Source organism: Uloborus diversus, chromosome 4 (genome assembly GCF_026930045.1).
Source record: "Uloborus diversus isolate 005 chromosome 4, Udiv.v.3.1, whole genome shotgun sequence".
NCBI lineage: Eukaryota > Metazoa > Arthropoda > Arachnida > Araneae > Uloboridae > Uloborus > Uloborus diversus.
The window spans coordinates 153,522,205-153,548,043 of NC_072734.1; the positions used below are offsets into that span (position 1 = coordinate 153,522,205).

Below are 25,839 nucleotides of genomic sequence, written 5' to 3' on the forward strand. Positions count from 1 at the left end.
CAATGTATAGCTTTTAAAGTTGCTTGTTTTTAAAGTTATGAATTGTAAGATTACTCATCACAACTGAAACATCTACCCATATATTTATTCTTACATCTACTCATTTATATATTATTTCAGATGTATGCGAACATATTTATTGTGGACCAAATGCTAAGTGTGTTGCAGAAAAAATATCTTGTGTATGTTCTGATGGCTATGAAGGTGATCCTCATGACTTTTTAAAGGGATGCATTCAAAGTAAGTTTTCTGTTAAATAATGTGTTAATTGCAATGGCAAATGGTACAGCAAAAAACTTATAAATAGAGATGCTTCTCATATTAAATCAGCAAAACCTGAAGGTTTATCATTGACGTTTCTTTTAATTCTCTAAATTCTGTGAAAAAAGGGGGGAATTAATTATTTTTTAATTTTTTAAAAGCAGTTTTTGTGTAGTAAAACACACCAAAAAAAAAAAAAAAATCCCTGAAAAAATTTATTAATTTTGACGTCAGTCAAACCATTCTGGATTTAAAACTGAATTAACACCTTTGTGCTTGAAAAGTAAAAACTAAAAATAACCGTGTATAATTGCGAAAAATTGCAGAGTACTGCAAAATTGCAGCAATCTTAGTGCAGTGATACATTGTTATATTTTGTTTTTAAGATGGAAATTTACTTAAAATCTAGCTTAAAAACTTATTGTGTCAATTAAATACATGGGCAGATTTATTGGGGGGGGGGGAGCAGCTTTTGTTGGACCTTATACATAGTAACAACCTTAGAGCAGGAATTATCAATAGAAGGAGCTTGGGCAACGACCTCAAGTCATGTGACTTAACAACAACGAATGGTTGCGTAAAACTATCGAAAGAAACCTGATTTTTTCCAATGCTCCACTTTAAAATCTATCACGTGACTTGGTGTCTTTGTTTCATGAATGTAAGTCGTCACTCACTCCCTTTAACAAACCATGGTAACAACACACCTTCCAAAATCTTAAAATTAGAATCATGGGGTTTTTGAGCAATCACGATTGCTTTTTGCTTTTATTTGACTGTTTTGATGTCCTATGATTTTATTTTCCCACCAGCACTCTCGGCCGCCTCACGATGCTGCTCCTCTAACGAGCAAAGTCTCCAGGTTGCGTCAATATCCTACACTGACAGGCATACATACATGCACATACACACACATATGCACACAAACACATACACACACTCAAACACATACACACACCTACACACAACAACCCAGACACTCATGCCTGCACACACACACAAACACATATGCCTACACATATACACATTCCCCCTCCCCCCACACAAACATTCATACACACACCCATACCTGCACACAGACACAAACACACATGCCTACAAACACACATACACATAACCCCTACACACAAACACACATACCCCAAACACACATAAACACACACGCCTGCATACACACACACACACTCGTGATTGAGAAAAACATAATTTGAATTCAAGAGGTCAAAATTCAAATTAATTTTTCTTTTTTTTAATTTATTTTCTTTTTTGAAAAGTTCATAGGCGAAAATTAGGAGAATAGGTAATGTCCTTTTCTCATGGGAGAAAAGAATGAGAAAAAAAAAACACCATACACTGTATTACTAGTCGAAAAGCTGTCACTGGGGTGCTGAAAATGTGTTTAAAATGACTGTTTTGGACTTGAAACCATTTTGGCAAATGCATAATGAAAATATAGGCTAAAAGAGCTGTGCATTCAGCTGCAATACTTAAAATAATCGACAATTATTTTAACGAATTACAAGCTAAAAACGAAGGAAAAAAACTCCATTGAAAAAAATTAGATAAATCTTTGAAACTCCTAAGCAAAATATGCTTCAATTGTATTTCTTATCAAGTGCATAAATTACAAATTGTTCAAATGGGCAGTATGTTAACACTCTTGTTACCTATTTTCTTAATATGTCCACCATTTCTTTTTTAGCATTCACTACATTACAAAGCACATATAAAGTATAACTTTTAAAAAAATTTATTTGCCTATTTTTTCCATAGATTTTTGTCTATCTAATTACCCCTTATAAGGCTTCAAAATGTAGAATTTTATATCCTTTTTACAAAAATTTCCTCCAGGGGTCAAACCCCCAGACCCCTTAAAATTGGACGTATTCTATTATATCCTATTCAAAAGGGAGCCTTGTGTCACTCTTTTCATACCAGTCCCCCTCTTAACGTCAATTCAAAAAGGACAGCATGTAATAACATTAATAAAAACAACATTAAAAATGTAAAGCATGGCCTTATGCATCAAGGAAAAGACGAAAGACATGGGTGACATGGGTTGGGGGGTATTTAATGTTGCTGCACAAAAAAAAAAATCCTTGTCAGCCCCTGGAGGAACTTAGTCCTAAATCTGCCTATGATTAAACAAGGTTTTTGCAAAAAGATAAATAAACTGCCAGAAAAAATATCACTTGAACTTATTTTCATTAATGTGTTTCAGGTAACACGACAAATGCCACTTCAAGTGAAGCACCCAAGATAAGGACTGCCTTTGAACTTGATTTAAGTGACAAAAAAATTCCAGACAGTTTGGAGGAGTTAACTACAATCAGTTCTAAACTTACCACTCAAGATCCTGCTTCTGGAAATGAATTAGGTGCTGATAATGTGGACGTTAAAGAAAAAGAAACAACAGAAGCACCATTTGAATTAGATTTATCTTCAAACATTCATAATAATAGCAATTACCCATTGAACTTAAATGCTTCAACTGATGAAACGGTTAATCCTACGGAAGAGCCAGATGATGAAGAAAATTTGCATTTCAGAAGACCCCAAGATATTGAGTCAGCTCAACCCAAGATAAATGATCTTGATGATGAGAATGTAGAAGATGACCTTAATTCATTGCAAAATGGAACGTTAGGTAATTTCAAAGCCTTAACTTTGTTTCATTTGTATATATATCGTTCTTGATATGAATATTTCATTCTAAAATAAGAGTTGCTTACACTGTAGTTGAAGTTGAATGCATGCAAAAATAGCATGCTAAGAATATTTGAATTAAGTTGTCCTTTAACAGTGGTGAACTTACAGATATGGGAGGTACAATATATTTTGGGCAACTTTGTCTATTGCAGAACTAAGTAAAATATTTATCATGTGCATTTTTGAATCCCTTTTAGGATTCCCATAGTCATGCGTACCCTTCATGGATGCAACATTTGGGACATGGTAAATCCACCACTGTTCCTCTATAATGAAATATATGTATTGCATATTAATTACTTTTCTTTTATACTTTTTCTACTGAATGTAGAAACAAACCTGAGGTCATTGGTAAATGAAGTGGTAACCTTGAAACTTTCACTTTGTTTTATTTTTATTATACATCTTCCTTGAAGCTCAAACTTCATTCTAAAATAAGAGGTTTTTTACCCTGCAGCTGTAGTTAAATGCATACATGCATTAAAAAATAAATTAATAATAATACAAAAACACTCATAATTTATTATCATTTGAATGAGTTTTAAAAACCCTTAATCTTTTTAACACATGCACAATTCAAAGTTTTATTATTATTATTATTTTGTTTCCTTTATACTGTTTACATATCAAAAGTGCTTGAAAATATTTAATGCAAACTTGAATTCATTCTGCAAGCCTGATGTTCTACTTCTTTAATTGTTAGAATTATATTTTTGCATTATTTATGCTGAATCTGAAAATTTTTCCTGAATGTTTTATTCAGGTAATCTATAAACCCTCATCTATAAATTGTTCAAAGAACTTTTCTTTGGAATGAATTTGCTAGTAACCTTTGTAACAAGCAGTCCTTTTTGTATACTTCGGCGACTCCGTAGTTTTCCCCCAAGGACTTGTTTGGCAATTTAAAAAAAATAAAAAAATTGTATTGACGTCTTTATAAGCCTTTGAAATATATGTAGATACGGCTCTACAACAACACCTATATTATTTAAACCTTGCTGCCCTTCACTTATTTCATTATTGAGATTTTTTTTTAAAACTCCTTCCATATATTTTATGGTATCAATACTTAAGTCTCATAGGTACTGTCAGTAATTTTTGCTTACTGAGAAGATATCTCAATAGATACATGCGTATTTTTGGTAGTTGCTATTTGCTAAGATATTATCTGTAGCTTTCACCAATAATCACTTTCTGGATTCACAAAAAAGCATACCTGTTTAAAAATGTTATGCCTCATAGCAATAACTTCATCATGTGTGCTGTTAACTTGCTAACTATTCTTCAGTAAATTAACATAAAAACTTATTAAGAAGTAAAAGTGTGGATCATGAATGCAATCTATTTTCATTTGCAGATCAACCTGTTTTATTTGATGGATGTGAGTACAATAACGTCAAGTATGATAGAGGTGTTCAATTTGAAGATGGCTGTGAAGCTCGTTGCTACTGCGAAGGTCAGGGAAATTTAACATGTGTTCCTCGTTGCAATGTCCTCTCTACTGGTGGTCCGGCTTGTCGTGAAATACCCGATCCTGATGACCATTGCTGTAAAATCATGGTTTGCAGTTTTCCTGGTAATCCTGCAGAACCAGAAGGTAATTTTTTTCATTGATAAAAGTTTTTTTGAAAGGGGGGAGGGGGGTGACTTACATAATATACAGTATTGACAATGGTTTATGAGTTCAACTAAATAATTATTTTAAATAATCTTAATGAAATCTTACTCTAACCAAATAAATAATTTTGTTACATGTAAGAGGATTGGATAAAAGTCATATTTGAAAACTTGAAATTCTTGCTCAACGATTTGTGATCTTATAATATCAGTTAATAACTTTCTGCTGTTTCTGATCAATTAAACTTAAGGCTTTTCTATTCAATTGGAAGTTATAGAGATACCAGTCTTTATGTAAAATTTTTACTTTTTATTCATTATAAAGTCCAGTATCCATTGTTGCAAAAATTTGAGCCACTAACTCAACCGTGAGCAAATACTGCCTTACACAGATGCAATACAAATGTCTTAAAAGGATCTGAATGCTTCCTGGTGGAATAATCGAAATGTGTTTGAATGTTATTCAATTGCATTGGGATCAGAGCAGTTGCTTAAACTTAATTAATAAGCTCGATCATGCCAAATGTATGCTTTCAGAAAAGTAAATATAATAAAAAATGTTGGGTTTTTAGGTCAAAGTAGAGGTTTGCAAAGTCTGATTTTGTTGTGTTTTTCCCTTATTTTTTCCCAGATTTTATAAATTAATACATGTTTATAATATTTTTAGGTTTGCCTCTCAAAATATTGTCTGCTTTAGCTCAGAATGGTACTTCTATACGTGTTCGCCTGGGGTTATCCATGTCCCAACTTCCAGCTATGGTTGGAAGAGACATATTTGAAGTTTGGTATAAAAAATCTTCTGACAGTGAAAACCAGCTATCCCAATGGAATAAAAAGCTGATTTCCGAAAATGAGTTGAATGAAGTTCAGAAAGGAGTATTTGAATTTGATATAAATGAATTGATGCCTCAAACAGATTATTACATTAAAGTTGGTAAAGACAATCATGGAACAACTAGTCTGAAAATGAATGATTTCAGCAATACCGTTAATGTCAAGACATTTCCTGCTGGTAAGAGCTATTTATTTGTTTTTGTTACAAAAAAGTCTACTTTTTAACCAGTTAGCTTTAATTTTGTGTAACCAAGCTGGGCACACATAAAAATATAAAAAAAAGAAAAAACTGAAATGCATATAACAATTGATTTGGGGGCGGACACAAGGGAAGGGTGATGGAGGTCATGACTCCTGCTAAACTTATGACAATACAGTAAAACCTGTCTACAACGATACTGTTGGGACTTTAAAAAAATATCGTAATGGACAAGTTATCGTTATAGACAGTTTGATTATTCATGCTGACATTTTGCTGGGTACCAAAATAATATTGTTATAGACAGGTTATCATTATAGACAGTATTGTCATACGCAGGTTTCACTGTATTATCCACCTATTATTATTTTATGGAATCATATTTAAATTATTGCATTTAAGATGAATAGATGTAAAGTATAACATAAAATATGTAATCTTACATTGTGTTAAAATACTTTTTGAATGAAATGAAAGTATTTACTATAATCTGATAAATGATTTTAAAAAAAATCAATGAAATCCTATCTAGGATCTGAACTTTGAACGTGTTTTACTCAAAACTTTCAGAAGACCACTTACATTCCTTTGCTTTTAAGTGCATCATTTGACTCTCCTCGGTTCTCCTTGAATCATATTTAGCCTTTGAGCCTTGATGAACAAAATGTAGTTTAAAAATGCATGAAATCCTTTTTATAATTTTACAAGATTAATTTTTTTATGCTGTATTTAAAAAAAAATGATTCCCTGCATATAGGTGTAATTATTTATAAATCTTTTTTCTCCCATCTAGCAGTGAAGACGGTTTTCCAGGGTTGCTTCCACCACAACAAATCTTACAATTTGGGTGAAATATTTTATCAAGGCTGTGAGCATAAATGCATTTGCAGAGAGAAAGGATTCATTGAATGTCAAGAGCGATGCGCTATTTACATTGATTCCATTGGTTATGAAGGTTGTGATTGGATTCCATCCCAAGAAGATCCTTGTTGTACAATTCCTATGTGTAATCGAAGGAAAATACCATTGCTTCCAGATGAAAGAACACATGTTTTAGGTTCGAACATTATAATCTACTTTAGTTGTTAAAGACATAAGCATACAATTCCTTTATTTTTAGGAAAAAAAATCTTTTTGCTTTTTCATCAATGGAAAAATGCTACATTTCTGAGCTGCAGAATATAACTAACTTAAGGGGTATTCTAGTCTAGAAAATTCAAAAAAAAAAAAGATTTTTTTTCTTTTCATATTTTTAAAGTTTAGACCTTCAAGAATAAGCCTCTAAGAGGATTTACGGAAATATGAGTTATTTTCAAAGTTATAGTTAATTTTGTTAAGATAAAGTAAAAGTCAGCAAACGAAATCAGCAGCATGACAAACGCTCCGAGGTGTGAGTTTCTAAAGCTTCAAAAGAAGGCAGAACTGCTCTCATGGCTGAAAGATCTGCCAAAATGTAGCTTCTGAGGTATAGGAAGAAATAATGTATAAGGCAGGGATGGCTGTTCAAAAAAATATAAGTAAGCTTACCATTAAACCACTTGGACAGCCCGAAATGCGACTGCAAACTTTAAACGAGTTTTTCTCAAAACTACTTTTTCCAATACAGTTGACAAGATATCTCAAGTTCTAATGCACTGATTTATTTGAAATTTGGTACAGACTTTCTTTATACTATCAGTTTTGTCTCCACGTAGGAGTTTCTGTATTTTTGTTTATTTAGTATTTTTAAAAAGTACTAAAGTTGAAAAAAAGAGGCAAAAATGACCCTTTTTTTCAAAAAGATTTCAATTGATGCAAAAATATTTTTTTACAAATCGGCTATGTACAGACGATTCTACATCCTTGTTTAATAAGAATCAACCTTAATTTCATGTTTCCGATCACCAGGAGGATTGGAATCTTGTCAACCAGTAGACACCATTTTTTCCCCCCCGAGTCCCCACTTTGTCGGCCTCTACTGATATCAATTTTGAATTTTTTCCCCACTATTATACACTTTTATACTTTTAAAATATCAATACCAAACTGATAAAAAATTGATACTGAAAATGTTTACAGTTTTTTTTTATTATCCCACAAAATCACCTCGAAATCGAGCCGCTAGATTAGAATACCCCCTTAAATTAGTTTTCGAGTTATGAATTTGGCATTTTTAATCTGATTTAACCTGAATCCATTGCAACTTAAGGTTATTATTAGTCTGGTATAATTTTCAAGTATTTGTTTTGTGCATACAAATGCAAGTTTCACAGCCAATAAAAGGTTGAAGCCATATGCCTTTCACTTGTCTACTTCTCAAGTGAAGACTCAACGTTCAGTGGAAGATATGAATTTCATTAAGCTGAACAAATGTAACATTGAAAATGAAACAATCTCTTTAAACTGTCGTAAAACTTCTGTTTTGTAAAATGTGTCCTACTGGCCTTCAACCAAATACTGTAAACAAACTCTTTTGTTCAAAAGACAAAGTATGAAACTACTTAAAAGTTTTCTGCAATGTTTTTTTTTTTTTTTTTTGTGATGAAAGCTGCTGAGTCTCAGTGCTTCAGTCAAAATGAGATAACAGTTTTCCCCTGATTCTATGAAAAGAGAGTTTTTCTATTTTTAACTAAAATGTTAAGCATTGTTAGTTTCTTTTTTCTTCACAACTTTTAGATGAAAAAAAAAAAAATCAGTAGTGTAAAAATTAGTAGATTTTAATTCATTTACCATATTACTGAAATTATGTAGTCTGTTCATGTGAATAATATGAGTCACATTTAATAATTTATTTGCAAAATTTTAACTTAAATTTTACTCAATGCATTTTACAAATGAAATAGAAATTTATACAGCAGCTTTGCATATGCTATTGATGTGCATATAAGTTACAATGAAACTATTCCTCTCTAATTGTAAATCTATTAATTTACAAATGAGTGAATTTATAAATTTCTCATTCTTATAATATTATTTATTTAGGAAATACAGATAACCTATGTGTTATTGATTCAAATGAAGCTTACAGAGTTGGTGATATATGGGAATCTGGTGATGGCTGCAAAATGAAAATTTGCAGATGTACACTTCTGACCAATGGCAGCACAAGCATTCAGTGCCAGAGTGACTGTCCTCCTTTACCACCTAATGCTCATATTCCAACATCTAGGTGTCCTCATCCAGTTCTTATTAAACCTGATGGCCCTTGTGACTGCCCGTATGTTTCTTGCACTGAAGCTCCTAGACGTAAGTACCAGTCAATTTGTATTTTTTACTCTAAAGTTTCTTCGCATGTATTCATTTTATAATTGTATCAGCACATGTCCCCCCAACCCCTTTTTTTCAAGATCTTATACAGGAATAGACCCTAATTCGGGATCCCAAAGTCTGGAAAACCTAATGTCCAGTACTTTTTTCCTTAAAAATATATATATAAATTTTTTGCACAAACCCCATAAAATCCTCCCTTTTTTAAAAAGTTTTAAAAGTTCAAATTTGTTCATGTTCATCAATTACTTGATGAAAACACAGATTTGTCAGTTCAGCTATTATTTTCAAACAATTTTCGATGCCACATGTTATGTGTAAATGAGCGTTTTGCCGTTATCGTGAAGAAATCTTTAAACGTCCACTTTCGGTTAACGATAGTTCCTTTTTTCTTCTCATAAGTATGCGCTCTAAGAAGCTTATGGAATTATTATTTTTAGTTAAACCAGGATTTATTTGTTGATTTGATTGACACATTGCATAATAACAAAATTACAAAAAGCAACATCCGCGGACCGCTACAAATTATCTCCGACTTTTGTTTTAGTATAATGAAGTGTACTTACATTCAGATTGATCAAAAAATAAAATTAATTTAGCAGGAACATTAGCGAAACTGGAAAAAACGTGAAAAATACTGCAACGCATGAGAGTTATCACTATTTTTTGAGTCAGAATCCCAAATCCGAAAAATTCCAAGATCCGGAGTATTCCGAATTAGGGATCCTATACTGTAGTATCATTTTTCTAAATAATTTGTTAGCAATTTTTCCATTAATATTTGCGAGTTTATTCACATATCTGTATTTTCTATTAGGTATTGTTCAGCCTCCTCGCCCTCAATGTGAATTCAAAGGACAAAGATATGACATGGGCCAAGAATTTCATGATGGTTGTATTAATTTATGCCATTGTGGGCAGGATTTGAGAGTGAACTGTGCTGCAATTGAATGCCCATATCACTTTTCTGCTGAGTTTTCAAATTGCTTAGAGTGGGACATAGATCCAGACTTTTTCCCTGCACCACCTCACTGTTGTGCACCTGCTAAATGCAAAAATGGTAAATGTTTAGCACTAAACCATAAGTTTTCTGTTTGTTTTGAAAGTTTTGAAAATCCGTCATCTACGAACATCAAAAATTTTGTATATCCATATTTAATCAGTACAAATTAAAGTTTTACTGTTCCAAATAAAAGAAGAAGCTTTTATATTTTTCTTAAATAAAAGTTAAAAGTTATGGTAAAAAAATGTATTTTTAATTCAGCCTTTCTGTTTTCAAATATATATTGTATGGAAAAACAGTTTGAATGTTTTGCCTATAATGCTCCTTCTATGAAACTTTTTTGTCATAGTTTCATTGTGCTTGTAGTTAACTGTTCAATGCACAATGAGAGCATTTTATTACTTTTTTATTTATGTCACTAAGTTGGTAAATAAAATTTTTTAAGCTGTTAAGAAAAGGGCTTTCCCATTATAAAACGGTTTGTTCAGTTGAGATATAAAATTAAACACTGGACAGCTTTGTGATAAAAATGAATCTAGTTCTTTGTTTTATTTATATTTTCTTCATTTTTTTTAAAAACTTTTCTTTTGAACAATTCATTTATTTTCAGTAGAGAATTGAATTACTGTTCTCTTGACTTAATTGATAATATTTTTTTGAGCTATAAACTACCTGATGTTAATGGAACAAAATGCATGTGTTTCCTGTATATACTTTTTTTGTGTATTTATGTGCAGTGCAATGTAGGTGTTGTTTTAAATGCTACACATGTTTAGTTTCTGTAATAAAGGGTTCATTTTTACACTTTAAACAATCCATTTAAAGTCAAATCTGTAGTAGTTGCAATTTATGAGAAAGGATATAACAGTGTTTTTATTGTTTTCTTAAATGTTTCAGATGGTTCATGCTTATTTAGTGGACAAAAATTTGAAAATTTTGATGATATTCCCGCTGAACTGTTGCCATGTGGTGCAAGATGTGTATGTGTAAATGGAAATGTAACTTGTGAAAACAGATGCCCACCCATTGAAGATGTGCCACCAATTAATTTGCCATGTTCTCCAAACTTAGCTTACAAGGGCTATGCTGAAGGAGAAACCTGTTGCTTGCAATGGATGTGCAAAGAGCCTATGAAACAAGGTGAGTTTAATTATGTATTATGACACTGAAAGATACTATGAAATCGTTTGTATCATATCACTGTACATTTTAAAGAATATATATATTTTTTATTGGCTGAAAGTTTACTTTATTAATTGTTTTGGTCTCATTTGTTTTTAGAAAATAACCTTATAAATAAATACAATCATTTGTCAAATGTATACCACCTCATTTCTGTTAAATGGTGAATGTAAAAAAAAAAAAAAAAACATGAATTGCAAAAATGGTCTTGAGTGTCACAAAAAATTCAGAAAGCTTTGCATTTACGAACACAATTTTAATGATCCACTTATCTTTTATTAAAAAAGTTGTTTGGCCAAAAAACTTTTTTTATCCTTTATGTTAAATTAAAAAAAAAACCAGTTAAATTTATTATTTTCTAAAAATAGTTCTTAATGCGGAATTTTGCTTTATAGGCATTTGCTCTTTATAGTAAATAAAAGTAAGATTTCAAAGAAATTCTGAAAGGAAGTCTGTGGCGGACGTGCATCCAGGAGACCCCATAGCACCTACAGCCTTGAAATTTTGTACATAATGACTTCGAGCCCCGGGGGTGTGCACCTGGGGTTTTATTTTTTTAAATTCGAATTAGTTTTTTTGTAATTAATTTTTTAAGCTCAAAATTGCGTAAATTGCCTATTTTTGTCTATTAAAGGAGTGAAAAATTACTTGCAATTTTCATATTAATCTTATTTATATCGTTGGAAAGGGTAGAATTTTTCGCGTTCTATGCAATTTATTTCAATGCTCTAACCTAAATACAGCGGGAGTTATTTGTGTTTTTAGCTCGAACATTTTTAGGCTTAGCTAAAATTTAGGCACTACTTTCTTCATTGACTTTATCATTAAAAAGCAAAAGAATTGTCCCACAGTTTTCTTTTTGACACCACTAAGAAACGTGTTTTTTTACTCCAAATCTAACTTGACCTATGGTCGAGAAACTTAGTTTCTATCTCCAAAGGAAAAGAAGTTACAAGCTGTTGAAATTCAAGTTAGAATAATCGCATCTCCATTAAAATTATTGACGTTTTTTTTGGCGTTGCCATAGTTAAGTCTTTTCAGTTTGCATGTTTCTTCTTATTTATTATTCACAAACTTAAAGGGTTTTGATTTTAACGAAAAATCTTATGCTCAACTCAATTCAAGCCCCGAGCTAAAGAGCAAAATATATTTCTAGAGACCAGGAATATGAAAGCGGCTTTTCAAGCGTACAAAACTGCAGTTTTGTAATGCTCAGGAGCCCCTTTTCACTTACAGCTGTGCAAGTTGGTGCAAGTTATTTTGAAATCCAGCGAAGAGGTGCTTTCTGATCCAAACATAATACGTTTTTAATCTGTTTCTTTTTAATTGACGATTTTAATCTTTGCGAATCAAATAAGATTGCAAAGCAATCTTCAGGGGTTGGTGAGCGTTAGCGAGCAAGGTGCAGAGCCCCCTAATTAAATACATATTTTTATTATTTATTTATTTATTTATTTGAAGTTGATCAAATTCTCTATAAATTACTTTAAATTGAGATTTTTAGGCCATTATGAGATCAAAACAATGTGGAAATTAATTATATAGCTCTCTTTGGTGAAAATAAATGCTTGACTGGATAAAAATAAAATTCAGTGCAATTTATACGGAAATGACTTTTTAATTCACTGCACATTGTATTAATTTAGTAATGAAAGCTCTTTAATGTATTTATTGTATCTTTAACTTTTAACTGATTATTGATATTAGGTAAGTAGATTGATATTTTAAAATAAATTTTAGAATGTTATCAAGGATTTTTTTTTTTTTTTGAAAAAGCTATAAATATTTCAATTACATTTGGAAGAGACAGTGGATATAATTGAATTAATTAACTTTTGGAGTGCTTTGTAGATACTCATATTGTAAAAAAAATGCACTGAAATCATAGTTTATGGAACGTTTACAATCTATTGATGTGTTCAGCAATATTCGCAATATATCTTTTATAGTTGATTGTTATAGTATGTCTGTAGTAGCTATAGAAAATTGCTTATAAAACATACAAAATATCTTTGGTGTCAAAATAATTTTAATTACAACATGAATGGATATTGCTTGTAAAGTTGCAGTGGGTTGAATGCAATTTGTATGGGATAATGCAGCAAATTTATATTATTTGTAAATAAGGCTATATAGTCTTAATGGAAGTTGACAAATTTAATTTACTTTCTGTATTTTATTTGTTAATTGAATTTATATCAGATTTAATTTATTTTTTGTTTTATGTTTTTTAGCTCTCATAAACTACCAAATAGAATATGAGGTATAAATAAAAAATTAACAATTTGAATGAACTAGCTAATGCATTGGTATTATGTAGATTTGAGTTTTCTGTTCAATGGACCTAAAATTTTCTTTAGAAGTATCAGTAGATATAATGGCATGGTGGTACTTGTTGGACATTTAAATAATGTTAAGTTTTAAGTGGCATTTGGATAAAAACAGGAATGCTTTTACTTTTCTAACTAACACTTCTGTTTTATTATTTAGCCTTTTGCCTGTTTCAAGGAGCTCGTTATCTGGTGTCTGAACAATGGGAAGTTCGTAAGGGATCTCAGCTTAGAACTTGTATTTGCCACTTAAGTACTACGGGTAGCCCTGAAGTTGAATGCAGAGGTGGTTGTCCACAGATTCCACAAAGATTTCTTTTGCCCACAGAACAGTGTCTGCGCCCTGTCATTGTAACTCCAGATGATCCACTGATGTGTCCTTATGTTGTTTGTAACAACACAATATCAGGTATTAAAAAAGCTATTTGTGTCATGAGATTTATAAATTGTATTAAATGGTGTATGGCTTTAATGGTGTGTGATGCATTGAAGTAATCAAACTTTGCAGCTCTAGATTCAACACAGTAATTATCTACCGTGTTAGTAATAGTCTAGAATTGACTTTGTTCCAGTAATTATTATGTTTGTGGGGTTAAATAGTAAAGTTTTAATCAAAATGAAAATTTTAAAAAGCTTTCATATGCAGAGCAGAGTTCTATCTACATCCACATATTACTTTCAGTATGTTGCCACAGTCTCTGCATAAACTTATTATTATTATTTTTAAATATGGTTCAAATTAAGATAGCTGGATTTCAAGCAGCCAAAACTATCCAATTGAATGATTTGCAGGGTTCAAAGCTCTACTAAAGGATGAAAATAAATTGTAAAACTTGTGAAGGAACTTCAAACTCACATTTCTAAATTCAATAAAACTAAATCACTAACTCTTGTTTGGTACTCATGAATAGTTAAAGTAGAAACATTGAAATAATTATGGCTTAGTCTATATTTGAAATCAATCTACTCAAGGTGTTTGGGTCAACCGACTTTAAATTATAAACCAAATTGTAGTTGCATTTTACAGAGAACTTACTGTGCATGTTAACAGTGCAAGTTCCACATATATATGCATTTCATGTTTTGATCTTATTTTATTTCTTGCAGGACAAGAACTGTATAATGTCAATGTTGTTGCTTTGAACTCAACTGCTGTGCGAATCAGATTTACCTTATCAAACATTTTGGTTGGCTTAATTGGACATGCTGAATTACATTTCACCACAGATCCAACACTGCCTTCCAGCCAATGGCACGTACAGAAATTTTCAAGGCCAAAACGATTGTTTGACAGCCCTAATATTGAATATATTCTGAATGCTTTGAGACCAAACACAACATACTTCTTACAAGTCAAAATCAAGATTGATGCTTTGCAAGGTGGGCCGGAAAGCGAAGTGTTTAAGCTGAAAATGCCCGAAGGTGAGTATTTTGAATCAATCTGAAAAGCAATAAGAAAGATTGTTTTTTTTTTTTTTTTTTTTTTTAAAGCTTTTTCTAAATTAAAGTTTTTTTTTTTTTTTTTTTTTTTTTTTTGCTGAGGTAGAAGTTGTTGAGTTTTGTTTTATAACAAAATTTTATTTCAAAATATTCTTTTTGCAAATCAAAGCGAATTCATTTCTATATTATCACATTAAATTTTTGATTCAAATGTTAGTTAATCCATTTTTTCTCCTAAAAATAAGTAAAATTACTTTTATATAATCATAGAGTTATTTTTATTTCGATATAACTAGAGGACCCGACAGACGTTGTTCTGTTCAAACTTTGTCAATTGAAAAGTTGAAAATTTTCAATAAACTATTAAGTGTTTCAACCGTTTTGTTGAAAAAAATAAGTAAATGGGAAATGTTTTAAGCTGCTTGGTGTCAGAATACACTTATTTATTATAATTTGATTTATCTAGTGCCCACTGAGCAGTTGTTTTATCAACTATTTTTTCTCGCGTACTTGAAAGATTTTCATAGATTGTATGGTTTGTTCCTCCAGCCATTCTCAAAAAATAAAAATCATCCTCAGATATTAAGTATAAAAAAATAACTTTCAAATCTAGTAAAAACGGGAAATCGCGCTGCAACGTCCCCCATATGAAAAAAAACAAAACAATCGAGTGGATATCGTTAAAAAAATGATAAATGTAAAATCAGTTCCCCGAATAAGCGAAAATCAATCCCCTCCCCCCTCCCGATGTAAAATAAACACTTTCTTCAATTAAATAGACTAAACACTCTTTAAAAACCAAAAACAATTCTTTGCAATTTAAAATATTTCACCAAATGAACAAGTGATACAATGAATTACGTTAACAGTAGTAAACAAATAATCACGCAACCATATTGTTATGGCCAAAGGTCGCCAAGCCACCAAGTTCCTGTAATCCAGCCGATCGGTGACCGAAGCGAACTCCGACCGATTAGCGGTCCCATCTTTGGAACGAAAACTTCATATATTTGCCTAATTTGTTCTTTCCACCAAAGATAAAAAATCTTCCACTGCACTGATCTTGTGTGTACAGAACTCCCTGTTGTAGTTTATCTGCACGAAAAAAAAAATTTTTTTGTCATCAAATTCCACCAACTTTTCCTTTAATAATGTACTGATTAGTTTGATAAACCATAAAGTATTTTTGCCATTGGTGCCAAAACTCAGATGGATTTGAACTGAGAAACAAATGTTGCTATGTACAGTACTATCCGATCATTTGGTTAGGAATACCTAAAGCACCGACCCGGTTACATGGTTTAACTACGACGAAAAATACGCGTTTTGCGTGAATCTAGTGAAAGAAATCCAATTTCTTCCAGTACTTTACTTTAAAATATATCTATGGACCTAAAATTGTTGCTTTCAAGAAATGAAGGCTTCACTCACTCTCTCTACGTTTTACCTATTCTCAATTGACATGTCACAATAGGAAATTTCATTACCAAAAGCAGAGCTGGCTTTCTTATTGTCCTTTGGCAACGGGTTAAGTATTTATTTCAATTCTCGCTCAACAATACGTTAAAATAAATATTAATCATTTGGGAGATAAACCATCCAATGTTTAAATTAATTAATTAACTAACAAAAACGTTTCCGATTCGATCCATCGTGCTTCGAAACCATGCTTGCCACAACTTAATTACACACAAAAAATTTGATCAAAATCGGTCTAGCCGTTTAAAAGCTTTATGGTGACAAACGTCCGCACAGAAGATTTTTATATATTAAGATGGACATCTTAATAACATTGGCCTTTGCAAAATTGTAGCATGTACTAAATATATGTTTTTATGAAATGACTTTACTGTTTTAATATAGCAATTTAAAACTTTGATTTCAATCAAAATTTGCCTCATTTGATCAATTTTGGTGCTATAATAACCAATCATGCACATGTTTGTATATATCCGATGCTGATCAAATTTTACTTAACCATTCAAATCATTGTATTAAACATGGATCTTTCTAGTCACTTAAAAGAGGAATAATTTTTTTAACACTTTACAGGATTGTATAGTAATTGATTGTATTTTTTTTCCTGTAGAGTAAGTTTTAAATTATTTCAACTTTTAGAAGTTTTTGTAAAAATATTAATTTTTAATTTCAATTCCTAGATATCATGCCATTTACAATGAGCACTATGCCATCAACTACCACTACTAGTACAACTACTGCTGCAACAACAATCACTACTACAACTACTACAGTACCTCCTATGATGATAATTGATGCCAAAGCAGAGGCACATGTGATTGATGCTAAAACAGTAAGAATATCTTGGAGGAATTTCGATTCACAAGAAAAGAAGTACATTTATGCACTTCAACTAAAGTATAAACTGCAGAACGAAGCTGAAGATAAATGGATCACAACTCCTATGATCCATAGAGATGTGACATCATACTTTCTGCATGATCTGGAACCATCCGCAAATTATGTTGTAGATATGATCTATACGCCTCCAAGGGATGTGCCAACAAAAATTATTTCTGGGAAAGGCTTAGAATTCCAAACAGCAGCTAAAGCAAAAGGTAAGATTTATATTATAATTTGTTTTCATAATAATTATTGTTAAAGCTTTTGAATGTTTATCCATGTCTATGTGGGAATGATAGTGAAAATTGATAATTTAATGTAAATTTTATATTTTTCTTTTTGCAATATGTTTTTTTTTTTTTTTTGTGACAAACAGGGACAAAAATCCCATTTCCGAAATACGTTTGCAGTATTTTGCAATTTTTGTGCTTTATAAGGTTGGATTACTGATTTTTTGAATTTTCAGCACAAAGGTATTTATTCGTTATTTATTCGTTATTTATGATGTACTGGGTTTGATTGTGCTCTAAACCTTTTGACAGCAAAAATGTCTCATATAATATGCTTCCAAGATTTAATTTTAATTAACAGTTATTTAAAAAAAAATCAAAAATCTTTCAACATTCGATTACAATTAAAATGATAAAATTTACACGTTCAAGACGATTAAACTAAATGAAAAGGAAAGAATAAATAACATTATATTCGAAAAATTGCGTATAGTTTTCTGATGGTCATGGTTGTATTATGAAAGCAGACTATAACGATCAGTAGACTATATATGACTAAAAATCTGCTTTATTTGTGATACATCAAATTTATGCTCAATTAAAACAGTATTTAAGTAAAGCATTTAGTTTATGCATAACCATAATGATGTATGATTATATGCCTTTACTAAACTTATATTTATTGTATTGATTGAAACATATTTGTGAATAAATATTATTACACTAGCAACAGCAGGTACAAGACAGTGGTTGAGATAAAAAACTCAATGTAAATTTTTTAAATACTCAGCAAAAAATATCTTAAAATTAATCAATTACTTAATGAGTATTTCATAGTTCCTTAGCTAATTGTTTTTACTATAAGTTATTTTAGTAATGACTTTATTTCAGTAACACTTTAGACTTTTACATACTGCAATGGAATTTCAAAAGCTTTTATACCTGAAATTGTGTTTTTAAAAATTTGAATGTGATTCAAAATGATTTGTGTTTAACTTTGATTTTGAAATGTTATTAGTGTGATTTTCATAATTTAACCAACTACATTTTATTAAATTTTAGATAATTATCATCTACAAGTGTCTGTTGAAGAAAGCAAAATTAGTTCTGATAAGTCATCATTTTCATTTGTTGGTATTCCTGATCCTGTTACAAAATATGTGCATGTGGTTAAAGTTATCTATAAAACATCTGATGGAGAGCAAGCTTACAGTTTCAAAGTGCCTAAGTCCAATTACGTAACATTGGACCACCTCAAGCCTGGAAAAAAGTAAATAGTTTTTAATTTTTTGTTGCTTTGTTAAAAATTAGGTTTTGAACTGTGTGTTGCATTGTGTTTTTTGTTTTTTCCTAATGAAATATAAATAATGTATAAACTCAACGTAAATATTATCTTTTTGCATTGAAAAGAAAGCAGTAAGATTTGAATAAATAAATAAATTAATTAATTAAAATAAAGCAAAATGCTATGAGATATGAAATGCTGTGAGAGAGAAATATTTTATTTATGTCATCACACAATGTTTACAAAAGAAACTTCCAGTTTTCTAAGTTCTAAATTTGTTTAAACATTGGTTTCTTGAAACTTATATTGTTAAATCTGTATAAAAACTCAAATATCTATTAGTTCTTTTATCAGTTAGAAGAAAAATAGTTTAAATTTTAATTTTTAAATTAATTGAATTAGTTTCTTAAAAATGGCAATGTGGGAAACGAAAATTCTTACTCAAGACAAGAAGAGACTATTACTGTTGGTGAAAGTGGTGCTTTTCTCTATTGATGCAAGCACTGCTTAAATTAGAAATCTATCTGTTTGTGTACAAGATGATTTTCCAAGAGCAAGAGTTTTCTGGAATGAATTTAAAACTAAGAAAAAAAATTTAAAATAATAATAGTATAAAAATGAATGATGTGTTAGTTTAAGTTCTGGAACACAGTTCCAGTCCTCCAAAACTTTCTGAAATGTTGGAGCAGCTTGTTCAACTGCCAGTATAACTCTTATTCATATTTGCATTTTATTTCTGTGCATCAAGTCAGATAAAAGCTGAAACTTTTGTTGAACTCATTTGTAGTTTAGGTTTTCTTCTTTTAAAAGAATTCATGTACTTTTCATTAGGCTATTATATGCAATTCAGTGACGCAGCTCTTTTATTTCATCCTGAGAATTTATTCTGAAGGATCTGATGAACTTTATACTGAAACAGTGGCCTACATGCCTCAATTGCAAACGCCCCCCCCCCATAACATAGGGCTCCAAAAGGGATACAAAATTACAAATTTACAATGTTTATATTAGACTAAGCCAACCCCCCCCCCAAATGCATTAGGATGCCCCCCCCCCATTATTGTAAATAAGCCCCTGCACTGAAAACATTTTCAACTCCTCTTTTTAATGCCCATTTTTATTATCATGGTTAGTATTTTCATTTTCTTTCCTTCACTGCAGATGAATAGCAGCTGAAAATATCACGTTTTTTTATTTTTATTAATTTTTTTATTTTAACTTTTAGACATTTTGTTTCTCAATGAAAGGCTCTTTTAATTATTTTTCTCTCATTCATACATGTGTTAATTTGGTATTTAATTCAGTTATGGATTTTTGTGCAATGTTTCTTACTAATGGTAAATTTTTTTCAATGTGAAAAACGTTGTTTACACTAATGCTTGATTTTACAGATATTTGGCTCAATTAGAGTTATATCTTACAAATGGGCAAACCCTGACATCCAATGAAGTTGAATTTATTACCAAACCTGCAAAGGCTGATATGAATGTTGCTGCCTCATCAAATGTCATAAGCCAAGAAAGTCAAGTAAATGGTGAGAAATGTTTTTGAAAATCTGCTACATTCTCTAAATTTTGCATTTTCTTGTTCAACACTGAGTTCCTATATAATTAAAGCAAACTGTTTGTGTATGTGTGTGGTAGTCATCTCCTGGTTTGATAAAAAGGTCCAGAAATATGACATTTAGAATATAGAGACGTCCCTCGTACAGCACGGTTAGTTCATTCCATGTATTATCGAAACCATGTTGTACAAAACTTTTTTTAAAAACAACTTTTAAACTCTTTTTTTTTTACATTAATTAATCATGTACATAGTAAAAATCATGTCAATATGTATCGTGTTATATCGAAACCGTGTTATACAAGACTTAGAAATAATGTAAATCAAGGGATGTGTACCGTGTTGTATCGAAACCAAGTTTCATAAAAACAAAGTGTTAGAGTTATTATCAAAGATTAACAGAATGTATTATACAAAAAAATAAAATTCCATATTTTTTAAATATAACATTTGTGTTGTATCAAAACCATGAAGCATTAAATTTAGTACCGTGTAATATCAAAACCGTGTTATAATAATAGCAAATTTGGTACTGTGTAATATCAAAACCATGTTGTACAAGTATCGTGCTATACGAGGGACACCTGTACATGCATTGTAAAGACAGCAGTATTTCAGCTATTTCTGAAAAAATAGAAATTATAACACTTGTTATGACATAGAATATGCTGTTGTAGTCTAGTACAGGGTGGGCTGCTGGAACTTCCTTTTTTGAGAATAAAATAAATGCTTAAAAATTCTTTATTAGTATTCTTTTCCTGTCAAACATAATATGAGATCATGCTTTACATTGTTTTGAAAACAATATCGTGTAAGTGTTGCCCTGCATTTTCAATACACTTCAGTCTAACTCTGAAGCTTCGATCAATTCTTTGGAGCATGTCGACCGCTATATTAGCAGTTTAAGCTTGGATGTGGTTCTTTAGGTTTTGCAAGTTTTGTGGACGAAGGACCATCGTTATGAACCCGCGACTTCAGATAACTCCACAGGAAATAGTCACAAGGCGTAAGTCACATGGAAGTGCAGACGAAAGGCATGTTGCGCCTCGACGATCAAGCGGCTGTTAGAAAAATACGCCTTCACAGTAAAAGTGTGATGCTGTCTCAACCAAAGCATGATGGCAACTGAAAGCATGATGTAACAAAACTTCCCATTCAGATCTTTCCGTTGAGCCTCTTCCCACCACTCTGTGATGCTCCACACTTTTTGTGAGCTTAATTCAAAACAGGAAGTTCCTGTGTCCCACCTTGTATAATCAGGTCCAGATCTATAAATTTTATGCCCCCCCTGAAAAAATACTGCAGAGCACCTAACTGTCTTCTGGATTTGTATGCCACTAAAGGCCGTGTCCCCCCCCTGCAGGGTCTGCAAGTGCATTGATCCGGAACTGAGTATGATAGAAGTCCGCTGTTTAGAAATACAATCAGTATGCCCCCGTTGTTTGCTGTAGAAGTTTTGCCTTAAGAGACTTTATCACCTTTATAGTCCCTGTCTTGGGCCAAGTGATGCCCATTTGTTCTTGTACCTGTAGAAATTCCAGGCGGATCATCACTTTTGCACAGATAAAGACTGCAGATTCTTGTGACATGCTGCCTCCAATCCCTAGCAGCAAGCTTCTGTGGTACTGGATTACAAAAATGTATCCCACAAAATGACAAGTATTACAATTTCAGTGGCTCTTATACTGAGAAGTAGCTGAAGTAATGCTGTAGGTGTATCTCTTGTGGTAAATCTTTTCAGGTTTTGATGATTTTTACGAGGCATGCAAAACTTGCTTTACAGAGGCTCCCTATAGTTTTGCTTGATCGAGCTAAAAAGTTTACTTCATCGAATTTAGTTTGTTGACTGCTATTTCAGTATTACTATTTTGAAAGAGCATCTTTTAGATCTGGCACTATTTAAAACAGCAGCATTTTTGTGTCTTTACATTTTGAACTGTGACATTTTAGACACTAAAAAATTTAGAACAGATATGATCAACTTGTATAAAGCAAGTATTTGTGATGTCCATATATAGTGACTATTGTGTGTAAAATGAATTTAAAGAGTCAACAGATCTTAGTTGTAAGAAACATTAGCGTGAGATAATTTAAAAGTTGCTGTTCTCTTTTATAATTTTCAAAAATATATTTCACAGTTTTTAATGATATACATATATTTTTTTAATAATAGGTAAACAAGCTGAGCCTTTGCATAGTGGTGATGAAGTAGAAGATGAAAATAGAGCCTATTTTATCGCCTTGGTTGTGGTTGCTGTTGTAGCTGCTGTTGCTGCCTTTGGGTTCATATTACTACTGGTTATCTTAGTAAGGCGGCAAGCATCTGCAAAAGCTCCAATTTCAAGAACGCCATCAGAGTCAGCATATGACAATCCAACATACAAAGTAAGAATTTAACCTGTTTTCTTAAACGAACCAGAAAAATATATTTTTGAAATCGAATGAGTATTTAGTTAAGACCTGAAAATGTGCCTAATGCTTTTCGATTTCCCATTTCTTACCTTTAGTCAAGAACAGTTTTATTTAGTTATTTTCTTAAACTCATACTATTTCATATGAATCAAAGACACAAAACAATAAGTAATTCTAAATGTTTCTTTTAGTGGTAGGTTTTCATTCGCCTTTCTCCTCAACAAAAATCTCGACAATGGTGGCAAATAGTAATTTGAAATCAGCGTACTAAATTAGAAACTAGGATATGAAAGTTAGACATTGTTTGCATCCAGGTTTTTTTTTCAGTTTCCAAAATGTTCTGCTTACACATGCTTTTAAAATAGGTGATATGTGCTCTGCCACAATAAAATATATGCATCCAGAATAAATTGAACTACAACCATGAAACTCAGCAAGAATGTAGACAAATAAGAGACATGCAAATGATTTGAATTTTCTCATCAGTGAGACAAGGATAGGTGTGCTATGTGTGTATGAAATGTGCAACTAGGGAAGAAGATTAAAGTGTGATTACTTGTGCCATAAGGTTATTCAGATGAAACTGTTAACTTTTATGTACTCTTGCAACTGGGATGTCCTTTCAGAGGTGACGGATGGCAGTATGAACAGTTGTTGAACTTTGAATAGGGGTATACACTAGGTCTCAGAGAAGCAGGTTGGTTGTACATTGGTATGGGCAGCAATCTCGGTTTGAGAAATTAGTAGTAACTTGGTATTGGCGAAAATGGATCATGCAAAGGGCAGTCCACTGTTGCGGAAAATTAAGGAGTCCTAGGAACATAAATGAGCACAAGGATCCCGCAATCATATCGAATGGCCACTTTCGTTCCAACAAAAATATTAACACCATTTCGTGAAGATAGCTCATTTCCTTTTATGTACATCCTTCTGTGTGCATATATTTTTTGTGGCAGAGTTTATTTTAAGCAGAGCAACCAACTCTTAAATTTTACAATGGTTATGCATTTTTTACAAACTTTCTCAAAACATTGCAACTTTATTCTTCTCTTACAAACTGTTGTACTGGTGACTAGTCAAAGTAAAGGATGTATAACAAAGTTAAATAGCACAAACTTGCAGAGAGCTACAGACATAGTTCTGTTTACAGATGCGCTTTTACAGAAGTCTTTACATTCAAAAGCTCACTTTTCTGCATTGAAAAAAGATTTCTTTAAAAACCCAAAACACATGTCTGCAGTTCTTGGTTTGTGGTTTAGCATTGTTATATTTCTTATACTTTTCTGCAAAGGTATTTCTCTATTTCTTAAGTGAATGACCAATTTCCCTACTTTCTATTAAAACTTTTACAGAAATTGGCAACAACATTTAGATGTTTGAATGTGTTCTGATGCTTATTTTCATTAGCACTCAATAAAATGTATTGCAATAGATTTAACCATTAATTTAATGGTTAAACCGATACAATTGTAGTCGTCAGGTAATGGTTTTTTTAATAAAATCTTAGGTATTGCAAACAATGAATGGATGCAAAATAGCAACAGTCAAAAAAAACTTTTGGGCGAAGTTTGACTGACTACAGTTAAATTTAAGACCTGATTGTTCTGCATAAATATTTAGAATGATAATTGTTCAGCAATCTAGATAGGGGACTGGCAAGTAGATTTAGTTGGGGTCTGGACACTTTTGAAAATTTTTATCTTGGTTCAGAAAAACTCTCATATTCTATACTTACCATTAGAAACTTAAATGAATCTAGTTATTACTTCTAAAATACTAGAAAAATTATAAAAGTTGTTCCTTAAGATATTATTGCCTAAATAAAATTATTTTTAAATAATTTATTTGTGTTATTTAGACTTTTAAAACATTTCTGACCTTCTTCGGTCCGAACCTGGACTGCAGTCCACCAGTTGCTGACTGCGGTCCATCAGTTGCCGACTGTGGTTCGCCAGTTGCCGACTGCAGTTTGACTGTTTGCTGACTGCTAATCTAGAAATGATGTCTTAAAAATATACCACTTTGGTAAGAATCATTATTCTACCGAGCATTGTTCTGCCACACTATTTCTTTACATTCTCTAATTCCTTAATAAAACTTCTTTTTGGGAATTGTTCGAAACTCTTAGTTTCCTAAAGAATTTTTACATACAAGTATTTAAACTGTTTCATTATTATTATTGTCGTTTTCAAAATAAAAAAGGTATGTTTCTTCTTTCTATACTCATTGAATGTAGTTTATTAATATGTTTCAGACTTATGATGGAGAGAGGCCGGAAGATAAGACAAATGGACAAACAATGCAAACCACTCAAACGTAGCCACTAGCATTTCTTAGAACTTTTTAACTAATGGAAATGAACTGAAGCTTGATTGGCGGAACATTGAAGATGATGTTGACATTGTTTGATGTTTCAAGTTATGGTTGCATAGTCAGTTACTACTGCCATTTTCCTATTCAGCAACCTTGGAAATTGAATAACAGGTTTTTGAAATGTGGAAAAACTGTTTTTAAAGTCCCAATCCTGGCATTCTTTATAATTAAGCATAATCGTCGCTAAATTGTTGAAAGAATGTATTTCATAATTTTCCCTCAAATAATGAATTTTTCAGTGTAATAATTCTGGGTCAGTTTCTTAGAAAGTTTTTTTTCTTAGTAATATATATATATATATATATATATATATATATATATATATATATATATATATTGTCGACATCAATGCAAGGTATTAAATATGAAAAGTGCATTTTTCAGTGTCGAACTAAAGAGATTGTATCAGAAACGATATAATTATAATACAGAGAACATAATTCTTAAAATCATTTATAAAAGTACTTATTTGTATAACATCCTCGGTGTATGGGCTAACTTCATATTTATATTACAAATGTTTTTTTTTTTTTTTTGTCTCCAGAAAAGTAGTTGGTTTTAACATTGGATGCTTTGCATTATTAACTATGATATATATGTATAAGTCATAGACATTAAGAGCTTTAACTTCTTAAACTGATCACTTTCATTAAAAAAAAAATTCCTTTTTGATTCATCAAGACATAAATTCCTGTTTGAGTTCAACTGAAAACTTTATTAATGAAAATTTATTTCATTATTTTCCCCCTTAAGTACAAACATCGTAAAACCTGAAAGACGGGGAAATATGTGTG

At 31.4% G+C, this 25,839-nt stretch overlaps 1 protein-coding gene across 1 annotated transcript in view; it reads left to right on the top strand.

Annotated features, from left to right (window-relative positions):
- Positions 1-25,289, top strand: part of LOC129220928 (uncharacterized) — a 113,916-nt gene extending 88,627 nt beyond the window's left edge. The window contains exons 8-23 of the mRNA XM_054855364.1: positions 121-240; positions 2,483-2,908; positions 4,328-4,567; positions 5,255-5,599; positions 6,414-6,677; positions 8,582-8,845; positions 9,684-9,926; positions 10,767-11,009; positions 13,542-13,790; positions 14,489-14,803; positions 16,981-17,397; positions 18,475-18,682; positions 20,089-20,231; positions 22,434-22,645; positions 24,531-24,697; positions 24,927-25,289. Of these exons, the coding sequence (XP_054711339.1) occupies positions 121-240; positions 2,483-2,908; positions 4,328-4,567; positions 5,255-5,599; positions 6,414-6,677; positions 8,582-8,845; positions 9,684-9,926; positions 10,767-11,009; positions 13,542-13,790; positions 14,489-14,803; positions 16,981-17,397; positions 18,475-18,682; positions 20,089-20,231; positions 22,434-22,645; positions 24,531-24,656 (3,815 nt within the window). The 3' untranslated portion in view covers positions 24,657-24,697; positions 24,927-25,289. The remainder of the gene's footprint in view (positions 1-120; positions 241-2,482; positions 2,909-4,327; positions 4,568-5,254; positions 5,600-6,413; positions 6,678-8,581; positions 8,846-9,683; positions 9,927-10,766; positions 11,010-13,541; positions 13,791-14,488; positions 14,804-16,980; positions 17,398-18,474; positions 18,683-20,088; positions 20,232-22,433; positions 22,646-24,530; positions 24,698-24,926) is intronic.
- Positions 25,290-25,839: the final 550 nt, after the last annotated feature.